Raw genomic sequence first — 13,569 nt, forward strand, 5'->3', positions numbered from 1 at the left:
CCCAGTTAATGGCAGGGTAGTTGAAATCACCCAGTATTAGGGTGTTTGGTTGTATCTTAATATTTTCCAGTAAGTTTAGAAAGGTGTAGTGAGAATCTTGGGGCATGGTGGGGGATCTGTAGCAAGCTGCAATTTGGATTGCAATCTTACCTAGTGTTAGTTGCACCTGGAGAATTTCAGATGCATTGTGTTGGGCAACTAGCCTGGAGGTGTGAATATCCTTGGTGAATATGGACACTCCTCCACTTTAGTTTTTCGGTCTTGGTTTTGTGGCCAACAAGTGTGGTAAGAGTTGTAGCCTGGTATTGCAGGGGTGCTCTCTGGAACCTTGAACCAGGTCTCAGTTACTGCACATATCAATGTTCTCCATTTTTAGGAGTGCCTCGAGGGAGTGCATTTTGAGGTTTAGACTTCTAGCATTGAGTAGCATTACCTTCAGATTTTGCATGCTTGTATCTGTTACGGTGGTGGTTTTGTCCTTTGAATCTTGCCTAAAAAAGGCACTATGGGGGTGGCAAGAGCTTTAGCCAGTAACCTGAATCCCAGGGGTGACAGGTGCAGACCATCTCTGGCAAAGCATCGTGGTTTGTCGATCATGTCTTCCCAGGCAGACAGATACTGGATCCCCTTTGAATGACACCAGAAGCTTAGCCAATTGCTGAAGTCAGTCATTTTGTCCTTAAACTGTGGTATAATTCTGGGCGAAGGCAGTATGCTACTCAGGGCTAGGGTCATACCTGCCTGAGCCACATGATCCGAGAGCTCTTCCATGTCTCTTTTCATGTAATCCAGGGAGGAACATCTCAAGTCATTCACTCCAGCATGGACAATGACAGAGTTGTATTTGTACTTTTTGTGGAGTGATTTGAGTGCATGCGTTATGTGGCAGATCCTGGCACCCAACAGGCAGCTGACTGAAGAAACTAAACAACATAGAAAGCACATGTTGATGGTACAAAAAATAAAGATACAACCAATTTATGAGCCGTACAGATTTCAAACAATGAAGGAGGAGTTCATAAAGGGTACCATGAGGTGTACACCTCTTGTACACCTTGCATGAACCTTTTTGAATTTAGAGGCAGCCCTAAGATGGTGCTGCTACCATGAAGACATGTAGCATCAAGTAGGCTGGCTGTGCAGCTGTGCTGTATACTATTGAGGCAGTCCAGGAAGAGATGTATGGTAATTAACCATGTGGTTTCTCTCCTGGAATTGCCTCCAAGAAGGCATCTGCACACCAAGTGATTCAAGAAATTGCTGTGATGTGTATATCAGCATGGCTGTCACTAATTCATTGCAATATTGAAAACTGCAAAAATGCCATGTTCATCAGTCATGGAAGAGGTAAGTACTGGGGAGTTTAGTGGTACAGTACAGTACAGTCATTGGTGAGTGGGTGAGTGTGTGAGTGAGTGAGTGAGTGAGTGAGTGAGTGAGTGAGTGAGTGAGTGAGTGAGTGAGTGAGTGAGTGAGTGAGTGAGTGAGTGAGTGAGTGAGTGAGTGAGTGAGTGTAGTCAATAAGTGTATGCCTGCCTGGGTGAGTTTTATGTGTGAGTGTGTATATCTGTGTGTGTCTTCCTGTCTGCGTGTGTGTGTGTGTGTGTGTGTGTGTGTGTGTGTGTGTGTGTGTGTGTGTGTGTGTGTGTGTGTGTGGGTAGGTTAGGGTGGCTGCCATACCCCTAGACACCCATAGACTAACTTGAATAGTCTACAACATTGGGTGGGGGGACCACTAGGATACTACACTTCTGCCAAAACAACACCTAACCAGTACAGGGATCGGGGTTTGGGAGAACATGCCAACACTAGCCACCAGCGATACCACACCCATATCATAACAGCACCTTAACAAGTGTGGGGATCAGCATGGGGGGAACACTAGACACTAGGCATAATAAACTAGTGTCATAATGGCACCTTAACTAATATTGGGATGGGGAGATGGGGCAACACTAACCATCAAGGATACTACATTTATGCCACAATGGTACCTTAACCAGTATAGGTATCTGGGGGTACTAGCCACTAGGTGTTCTACTGTCATGCCATAATATCACCTTAACCAGTATGGGGATCAGGGGTGCAGGGAACACCAAGGAAGTACTCTAAGCTTGCATGAAGAGGCCTCAGCAGTTACCTACCATAAAAGTGCAGATCAGCACTGATCTGCACTTTGCAATAGTTAATTGTGATTCAAAGACATGCAAATTAGACAATAATAAGGTCTTTCCCCACTGTGGCTAGCATGTCTCCAAATACTCCATCATGGGAGCAGGACCTTTAAGTATGAGCTGTACAGCATGGGAGCAGGACCTTTAAGTATGAGCTGTACAGCATGCTGGGGCTGTTTATAAATTCCTGTATTTATCATTTCAGATTACAATAATTCTGCAGTTAGTTTAGCATCTTTGTTGACACAAATAATGTGAGCAAGGTGTCATGCGAGCATTCTACATATATGTGTTCATTTGTTTACTTCCACTCAAGACACTGTCTGTTCAGTAAGGGATAGCTAAGCTTCATCAAAATCTAACCTTATGAGTTGAAATTAAAATTCCATGTGCTCCAGGATGTGGATAGACTCAGGCATCAGTCAGTGCTCCTTAGTAGTGAAGTGTTTTGTATCAAAGAATACATGAGAACCCAGAAATTGCAATGCACACATTAAAATAAATAATGACTGAAGTGAATGCAGAATGTGCTGAAGCAACAATAAATATCAGCATACTTTATGCAGAATGTGCTGAAGCAACAATAAATATCAGCATACTTTAGCACATTTGGACAGACTGCAAATGATTTTCTGAATCAATAATCAAATACATTTTCTGTGGAGAGGATCAAAGTCCCTCGCATCTTGCATATAGAAGATTACACCTGCTGTATCCTGAATATAATCATCTCTTAGGTCCTTCCTCCCTAAAGAAAGGGGAAACACCTTCAAAGTTTAAGCATCAGACATGATGTCTTGATCATGACTGCAGTTTGGCAATATAATGTTTGACCAAGTGTCCAGATCACAATGCTGTGCTTCACTCTCCAAATCAATCATTTCCAAGCATGAGAGTATTTTTATGGTAACCTAATCCCCGAGATTCAGAAGTAATCTATTGTTTGCAATTAACATTACACTTCAGCCAAATTGTATGAAGATTTGCATGTGAGTTAATATTCCTCTAAAAGTAGTTAGCCAAGCACAGAAAATAGTAATGGTTACACAAGATAGAATGGAAACATGAATAAGTACACTGTTCAGTAAAGGGGGTTGTGGTGTTGGTATAACGGTTAAAATGTTTATTTCACAATTACAAGATACAGGGTTTGATTCTCAGCTTTGAAAAGGAAATTGAATATGACAGGGTCTTCTGATTCACTTTGTAAAATTACAACCCTCATTTCTGTTTAAGATTCTTGTCATGTTTATGGCTACAATTACTTAAAATGTAGTAGGTGACCTAATAAGCAGACAGAATGAATACACTTTGGAATATAACTTACTAGGAGCATCAAAAACATATTTTAAGTATATTTTTCCTCTCCTGTTTCAGATTTAAAACAAGAGAAGCTAAACAAAGAACTGAGTCACAATTACAGTGAAGTTTTGAAAGAGATGAACTGGATACAAAACGAAGTCGGGAAAATTAGAAATGGTATGTTCTTTTATATGAGAATCTTTAATGAACCTTTTTGACTTTGAGAGTTGTTCATGCAATTATTCAAAGTACATTGTTTTAACTATTCAGCAGTTAGAGCTCAACAATTTTTGGTTGTTTTTCAAATTGCATTGAGTCTGTTTGGGGGGTACAGGGGCTTGTACAAATGGAAATCATGATCTGCTGTGGCTCCGTCCTTGCACTCTCGATGTTATCACTTTTAATCACGCTACACATTTGTAACATAGCACTAAATGCTTTAATATGAAGTAAACACATTCTATATTGCAGACAGCAGTTTATTCGCACTGTAAGTTTAGTCATCATCTCTGAGTCAAATGTCAGGCTTTATGGTGCTGAAAACTTCCTCTACAAATGAGAACATTAAAACTATTTGTTTCACAGTCAAAACCCTCTTAAGTTAATGCATGAGCTACGGATGATATTAAGGCAATTAAAAATCAACATTTCACCATGAGCAGCATTTGTCAACTTTAAGATAGATCTTCCCACTGCAACAGAAAGAGTTATTGGAACACAAATAGTTTCTCATAAACTACAACAAACAATTAAACCAAATGAAGGCATAGACATTCTGACTGGAATCCAAAGTTAATAATTAAAGCAAGGCCTGTTTCTGAAATCATCATGACAAAGCAGACCACTCAGTTAGGGTTGGAGTATAAAGCAACAGACATATCAAGAGATAACAACTCCTTCCAAACACAGCTGCAAAGATGGCTCAAAGTGTATAAACAGTAAGAATACTTTAATTGAACAGGTAAGCGCTTTCAGTCTTCTCTGCTCCTTCAGACCAATATAAAGTGAAAACATACAACTGCATTTAAAAAAAAACAAATCCTAGCCAATCATTTTTTAGAACAAGAATCACATGTCTAAAAGCAAATTAAGGCTGGAGCTGTTTTTAACTCATGTTATAAGTCAAGCTCAAGCAGCATTACCCATTAAAAAGAAACATGTATCATCTTAAAGAAATATACATCATCTTAAAAAATAGTAATTTCTAACACATTCTAAGACAGAACATCACAGTTAAAACATGATACAGCAAAACACAAAATCATCAGCAAACATTGTTTGCTTATACAATGAAATAAAAAGTCAAAATGGCACTGTTGAAGTCACCATCAAACTCTATCCACATATAAATATATGCTCTTATTTGTGTTGAAAGCATGGTCTCTTAAACTAAGTAACTATCCTAAATCCAAAATCAAAAACAGAACAACTTATCCTATATCTTAGTGAGGTATTCCTGCAGATATTATACTTATGAACAAAATAATTAAAATATGGCATGGTACACTATGTCAATCCACAATGTTAAAATCTATGGAAACCAAAGAAATCAATCAGAAATCATATAACTTTTGTCATCGCAATCAGAAATCGCATAACTATTGTCATCATCTTCATGATAAACTATCTAAAGTACAGTGTATCTTAAAGGAAGAAAAAAACATGTAGAATCTCAAGACATAGCAAAACCATAAACGTTATTACTAAAATAAAAACTCAAGTATAATCAACAAATACTGATCGGAATGTGAAGTGGTCAAGTGACTAAAACTGGCCAATCATAAATAATGCAAAGATCTAAAAGCATCATCACTTGAACTAAATCAATAGTGTCGTAATCATGATGCACTTAGTACCTAAACAATAAAAATATATAAAAATATATAAACCAGCATCATAATTTAGGTAAGACAGGAAGAGCAAAAAATCTTACAAGTAAATCCATAAAAAGTTGCAAAGATCAGAAAACGGCAAAAATAAAACAACCAATATTGCCGTCTTCAAAGTATCCTAACAAGCTAATAACATCATACCTGAAATAAGGAAGTAAGACCATAAAGTCCCAAGAATAATGAATGCAGCAATACTACATGTGTCATAAAATTAAACAGCATACAATAATAACTGACCAGTCTAAACACATCATGATCATGTGACCGATAGTAGCCAATCAAAGTTAGTACAAAATCCGAACTATCTTTCTAAGCTCATATTAGGAAGCCAAAGAAATGAGTAGTAAAAATGACTTCACACAAAGCATCATCAGAGTAGCACCTAGCCATACACATACATCCTAAGTCTGTGGAGCATCCTGAAAAAATCTAAAGAAACAAAAAAAACAACTTACCACATCTAAAAATATATAATATAATAAAAAATAGACATAATGGTGATAAAAAAGTACTATGAGACATGAATGTGGAAACATCAATCAATGCTATAGTTTCTTCAAGAAATATTACTCAATACAAAAAAAAAATTCACATAAAACTGCTAAGGAATGAGAGTTAAATGCACAAAGGTCTCATTTTAAATATTGGTTTGGATGACATTTTCTCATTCAGCCCTGGTTCAACATCTGCTTTCAGCAACAGTATCCACTTTTTTTACTATTTTCTGTCTTATTCTTTATGTCCAATTTCTTTCCATTATTCTTCATTTGCTCTAAAACAGAAAATGTAAAAGAATGTCCTGTTCCACTGCACATAATGTGTTTAGCTAAGGAACTTCGGCACATTTTGCAATATTCCTAGCATGTAAAGATTCATCTTGAGCGACCTATTAGTTTTGTCTATATAAAAGGCACTGCATTCACAACAGGTAATATAATACACACTTTCTTCTGCAGTCAGCATAAAAGTCAAGATTCATTTGGATTCCAGAGGCATGATGTTCCAAAGGAGGTGCATGTAAGGATAAATTTACAAGCCCTCAGTATAGGTATCTGGGGGTACTAGCCAAGAGGTGTTCTACTGTCATGCCATAATATCACCTTAACCAGTATGGGGATCAGGGGTGCAGGGAACACCAAGGAAGTACTCTAAGCTTGCATGAAGAGGCCTCAGCAGTTACCTACCATAAAAAGTGCAGATCAGCACTGATCTGCACTGCAACAATTAATTGTGATTCAAAGACATGCAAATTAGACAATAATAAGGTCTTTCCCCACTGTGGCTAGCATGTCTCCAAATACTCCATCATGGGAGCAGGACCTTTAAGTATGAGCTGTACAGCATGCTGGGGCTGTTTATAAATTCCTGTATTTATCATTTCAGATTACAATAATTCTGCAGTTAGTTTAGCATCTTTGTTGACACAAATAATGTGAGCAAGGTGTCATGCGAGCATTCTACATATATGTGTTCATTTGTTTACTTCCACTCAAGACACTGTCTGTTCTGTAAGCTTCATCAAAATCTAACCTTATGAGTTGAAATTAAAATTCCATGTGCTCCAGGATGTGGATAGACTCAGGCATCAGTCAGTGCTCCTTAGTAGTGAAGTGTTTTGTATCAAAGAATACATGAGAACCCAGAAATTGCAATGCACACATTAAAATAAATAATGACTGAAGTGAATGCAGAATGTGCTGAAGCAACAATAAATATCAGCATACTTTAGCACATTTGGACAGACTGCAAATGATTTTCTGAATCAATAATCAAATACATTTTCTGTGGAGGATCAAAGTCCCTCGCATCTTGCATATAGAAGATTACACCTGCTGTATCCTGAATATAATCATCTCTTAGGTCCTTCCTCCCTAAAGAAAGGGGAAACACCTTCAAAGTTTAAGCATCAGACATGATGTCTTGATCATGACTGCAGTTTGGCAATATAATGTTTGACCAAGTGTCCAGATCACAATGCTGCTTCCACTCTCCAAATCAATCATTTCCAAGCATGAGTATTTTATGGTAACCTAATCCCGAGATTCAAAAGTAATCTATTGTTTGCAATTAACATTACACTTCAGCCAAATTGTATGAAGATTTGCATGTGAGTTAATATTCCTCTAAAAGTAGTTAGCCAAGCACAGAAAATAGTAATGGTTACACAAGATAGAATGGAAACATGAATAAGTACACTGTTGTTCAGTAAAGGGGTTGTGGTGTTGGTATAACGGTTAAAATGTTTATTTCACAATTACAAGATACAGGGTTTGATTCTCAGCTTTGAAAAGAAAGTGAATATGACTCACAAAACATTAGCCTAGAACTTAACCTGTGTAGTAGGTACAGGGTCTTCTGATTCACTTTGTAAAATTACAACCCTCATTTCTGTTTAAGATTCTTGTCATGTTTATGGCTACAATTACTTAAAATGTAGTAGGTGACCTAATAAGCGAACAGAATGAATACACTTTGGAATATAACTTACTAGGAGCATCAAAACATATTTTAGTATTTTTCCTCTCCTGTTTCAGATTTAAAACAAGAGAAGCTAAACAAAGAACTGAGTCACAATTACAGTGAAGTTTTGAAAGAGATGAACTGGATACAAAGCAGTCGGGAAAATTAGAAATGGTATGTTCTTTATATGAGAATCTTTAATGAACCTTTTTGACTTTGAGAGTTGTTCATGCAATTATTCAAAGTACATTGTTTTAACTATTCAGCAGTTAGAGCTCAACAATTTTTGGTTGTTTTTCAAATTGCATTGAGTCTGTTTGGGGGGTACAGGGGCTTGTACAAATGGAAATCATGATCTGCTGTGGCTCCGTCCTTGCACTCTCGATGTTATGACTTTTAATCACGCTACATTTGTAACATAGCACTAAATGCTTTAATATGAAGTAAACACATTCTATATTGCAGACAGCAGTTTATTCGCACTGTAAGTTTAGTCATCATCTCTGGAGTCAAATGTCAGGCTTTATGGTGCTGAAAACTTCCTCTACAAATGAGAACATTAAAACTATTTGTTTCACAGTCAAAACCCTCTTAAGTTAATGCATGAGCTACGGATGATATTAAAGGCAATTAAAAATCAACATTTCACCATGAGCAGCATTTGTCAACTTTAGATAGATCTTCCCACTGCAACAGAAAAGTTATTGGAACACAAATAGTTTCTCATAAACTACAATAAACAATTAAACCAAATGAAGAGCATAGACATTCTGACTGGAATCAAAGTTAATAATTAAAGCAAGGCCTGTTTCTGAAATCATCATGACAAAGCAGACCACTCAGTTAGGGTTGGAGTATAAAGCAACAGACATATCAGAGATAACAACTCCTTCCAAACACAGCTGCAAAAGATGGCTCAAAGTGTATAAACAGTAAGAATACTTTTAATTGAACAGGTAAGCGCTTTCAGTCTTCTCTGCTCCTTCAGACCAATATAGAAGTGAAAACATACAACTGCATTTAAAAAACAAATCCTAGCAAATCATTTTTTAGAACAAGAATCACATGTCTAAAAAGCAAATTAAGGCTGGAGCTGTTTTAACTCATGTTATAAGTCAAGCTCAAGCAGCATTGCCCATTAAAGAAACATGTATCATCTTAAAGAAATATACATCATCTTAAAAATAGTAATTTCTAACATTCTAAGACAGAACATCACAGTTAAAACATGATACAGCAAAACACAAAATCATCAAGAAAACATTGTTTGCTTATACAATGAAATAAAAAGTCAAAATGGCACTGTTGAAGTCACCATCAAACTCTATCCACATATAAATATATGCTCTTATTTGTGTGTTGAAAGCATGGTCTCTTAAACTAAGTAACTATCCTAAATCCAAAATCAAAAACAGAACAACTTATCCTATATCTTAGTGAGGTATTCCTGCAGATATTATACTTATGAACAAAATAATTAAAATATGGCATGGTACACTATGTCAATCACAATGTTAAAATCTATGGAAACCAAAGAAATCAATCAGAAATCATATAACTTTTGTCATCGCAATCAGAAATCGCATAACTATTGTCATCGTCTTCATGATAAACTATCTAAAGTACAGTGTATCTTAAAGGAAGAAAAAAACATGTAGAATCTCAAGACATAAAGCCATAAGTTATTACTAAATAAAAACTCAAGTATAATCAACAAATACTGATCAGATGTGAATGTGTCAAGTGACTAAAACTGGCCAATCATAAATAATGCAAAGATCTAAAAGCATCATCACTTGAACTAAATCAATAGTGTCGTAATCATGATGCACTTAGTACCTAAACAATAAAAATATATAAAAATATAAACCAGCATCATAATTTGGTAAGACAGGAAGAGCAAAAAATCTTACAAGTAAATCCATAAAAAGTTGCAAAGATCAGAAAACGGCAAAAATAAAACAACCAATATTGCCGTCTTCAAAGTATCCTAACAAGCTAATAACATCATACCTGAAATAAGGAAGTAAGACCATAAAGTCCCAAGAATAATGAATGCAGCAATACTACATGTGTCATAAAATTAAACAGCATACAATAATAACTGATCTAAACACATCATGATCATGTGACCGATAGTAGCCAATCAAAGTTAGTACAAAATCCGAACTATCTTTCTAAGCTCATATTAGGAAGCCAAAGAAATGAGTAGTAAAAATGACTTCACACAAAGCATCATCAGAGTAGCACCTAGCCATACACATACATCCTAAGTCTGTGGAGCATCCTGAAAAAATCTAAAGAAACAAAAAACAACTTACCACATCTAAAAATATATAATATAATAAAAATAGACATAATGGTGATAAAAAAGTACTATGAGACATGAATGTGGAAACATCAATCAATGCTATAGTTTCTTCAAGAAATATTACTCAATACAAAAAAAAAATTCACATAAAACTGCTACTAGGAATGAGAGTTAAATGCACAAAGGTCTCATTTAAATATTGGTTTGGATGACATTTTCTCATTCAGCCCTGGTTCAACATCTGCTTTCAGCAACAGTATCCACTTTTTTTACTATTTTCTGTCTTATTCTTTATGTCCAATTTCTTTCCATTATTCTTCATTTTGCTCTAAAACAGAAAATGTAAAGAATGTCCTGTTCCACTTAATGTGTTTAGCTAAGAACTCGTGCTTTACATTTACAATAATACTAGCATGTTCAAGATTCTATCCTGAATGACCTATTGGTTTTGCCTATATAAAAAGCACCTGCATTCACAACAGGTAATATAATACACTGCTTCTGCAGTCAGCATAAAAGTCAAGATTCATTTTAGTTCCAGAGGGCATGATGTTCAAGGAGGTGCATGTAAGGATAAATTTACAAGCCCTGCAATCATGGCATTAAATGCCTTTTTATCTGAAGCAACAGACCCTGAGGCAGCATGATTCTTATAGCACAATTGCCTTTTTAGGGACAGGTTATTTTAAAATAAAACCTAGTTCATGAATCAACAACCTGTCTGACAGCAGGATCTGGTAATAAGATAGTCCAATTGTTAGGCATAATGTCACAGACAATATTGACATCTAAGTACGGCTCTCTTCTTGCCATAATCATGTATATACAAAGAATGATTGGATCTTTGTTCAGAATCCTTAGACAAATAAGGTTTACCTATAGTGTTCCTCAAGGCTAATATTTCAAAGACACATTTGTCAATATCGGACTTGAGCTATACTCTCACATCTTCATCTCTATTGTGTAATCTCATGTTTCTAAGAAACTGTCCTTTCAAAATGTTACAGGCAATGTGACCTGGATGCATACTGTTTCTCAATAACAGAGTGTTTTTCTTACATGGCTTCTTGTGGATACAAGTCACTAAATTATGCAGGTCTTTTCTACTAACAGTGACATCTATAACATCTATAGATTCTCTTGAAAATGTATGGCTAAATTTAAGAAAGCTAGTTGTACCATGTAACAATCTATAAACACTTTAAGTTCATCTTCACCATGTCTCCGTATAATAAAAATATCATCCTCAAAACACCTATAGAAGCAGATAGAAGGCACAAACGTGTTCCCACTCAGGACCTTGTTATTCTCCCAGTGTGCCAGAACCAAGTTAGCATAACTGTTTGTGCATGCAGTGTCCATGGCCACACTAGTTTGCTGTAAATAATAACAACTGTCAAATGTAAAAACATTGTTTTCAAGTATAATTTCAATGATAGTGTATAGTACTGTAGCTCAGTCCTATTAATCGATATATCTGTATTTAAAATTAGATACTCACTAAAATTCACAACCCCTATGTCATTAGGAATTACAGTGAATAATGATGCAGCATCAAGAGTCACAAAAAGAAAGTCATCTTCACAGAGATCCGATTCAGCCCAGAAATATAAATCTTCCAGAAAATTCTTAGTATCCTCTAACACTGTTCTAACACAACTGAGGATAGGTCTGATGGCTCTCTCTCTCTCTCTCGGATTAGGTCTCATGGGAGGCTTATTTCAGCTCTTATGGACTTTAGGTAACCCATACATAATCATTTTTTTTTATGGTAAAATAATTAAACAGCTCTTGCCCTATCAATCCTGTCATGAATAAATCATAAACAAAGAAATGAACTGTATTTATAAAGACATCAACTTTAAATTTTGCAATATCAATATAGGTGGTCTCATCACCTGAGCATAGACAGCATCTGTTCAAGATAGAAATATCTGTCTATGACCACCATGCATCCTTCTTTGTTGGCAGGACATATTTCTATATGTTGGACTGCCCATAACTCTTGCAGAGCTTTCTTCTGACCTGGTGTCAGATTATAACAAGTGTGCTTATGTCTCTCGGTCAATAATTAATGTATCTTTTTATCACAAACTTCAACAAAGGCCTCAACTAAGGGATGTGCATCTGGGGTGAAGGTACTAGGCTTCTTGAGGATATTATGTATTGACTGTTCTTGAGAATTCATTAAGGACAGGGATATTTGACTGCAGGTTGAGAAATGATTTGTTATTTCAAGTGCATACATCTAAATATAACAAAATATATTTGGAAATGAATAATTCTACAAAAGTAATTAGAAATAGAAATGAAAAGAAGTTAAAGAGAGCTAAAATTGATTATGATAAGAGTAAACCCTATCCTATACCAAAAAATAGACAGAGTAGGGAGGTAAGATTTGATAATGGTTGAATGATGTAAGTGATGAATACAGAAATGTGGCAATTAATGAGTATGAAAGTACCCCCACTGATGTTGTCCCTTTAGAAGCATCCCAAATTAGGAGGTCAGAAAGACTAATGAATCAAACAAAATATGGGGAGAACATCAGAATCTATGGTTTGAATTTTGGGGGAAACAGACAAGGGAGGAGGAGGGGGAGATGAGGTCCATATACTTACAGGAGGTGATTGGCCCTAGTATTATTTGCAATGATAGTAATTGTTTTATGAAATATAATTTCAGTGATCTAGTATGTGCTCATTTAGTTGAAAATAACTGAATGTTGACCTAGAAGGAGGACCATGACTCCTAACATCTTGACAGATTTAAGCTGTATTCCAGAAAATTAAATTTGGCTTTATGGTATAAGAATATAAAACAATGGATAGTCAAGATTTTATCAGACTAGCATGTCTATCCCCTTAGACCCCAAATTATATTATTTGAAAAAAATGTGTGAGGTTGATTTCAGAAGAATGTTGACTACTAATAAATCTAAAGTAGTTTACAATTTGAAAAAGGAAGAACAAGAAATACTTGAACAAGTTTGTGCCAATAAAAATATTAAAGTGATGAAACAAGATTAAGCTGGGGCTTCGATGGTGGAGAAACACCACTAAGTATAAAAATGAACAACCTGTTTAAAATTATGCATATCAGGAGGTTTCTATCAATTAATTAAATATATCCTAGGCCAGAACAGGTCAATGTTTGTATGATATGCATAGAAGAATAATTTAATAATATATATATATATACGATATATATATATATATATATATATATATATATATATATATATATATAAATTCCTGTATTTATCATTTCAGATTACAATAATTCTGCAGTTAGTTTAGCATCTTTGTTGACACAAATAATGTGAGCAAGGTGTCATGCGAGCATTCTACATATATGTGTTCATTTGTTTACTTCCACTCAAGACACTGTCTGTTCAGTAAGGGATAGCTAAGCTTCATCAAAATCTAAC

The 13,569-nt window shown here is 35.5% G+C and overlaps 1 protein-coding gene across 1 annotated transcript in view; it reads left to right on the forward strand.

Annotated features, from left to right (window-relative positions):
* Positions 1 to 13,569, forward strand: part of LOC122808676 (asialoglycoprotein receptor 1-like) — a 453,754-nt gene that overhangs the window by 269,564 nt on the left and 170,621 nt on the right. Inside the window, exon 4 of the mRNA XM_044079654.1 lies at positions 3,552 to 3,653. Coding sequence (XP_043935589.1) covers positions 3,552 to 3,653 — 102 coding nt within the window. The remainder of the gene's footprint in view (positions 1 to 3,551; positions 3,654 to 13,569) is intronic.

Source organism: Protopterus annectens, chromosome 8.part0, assembly GCF_019279795.1.
Source record: "Protopterus annectens isolate FY-2018-M chromosome 8.part0, PAN1.0, whole genome shotgun sequence".
Classification (NCBI taxonomy): domain Eukaryota; kingdom Metazoa; phylum Chordata; order Ceratodontiformes; family Protopteridae; genus Protopterus; species Protopterus annectens.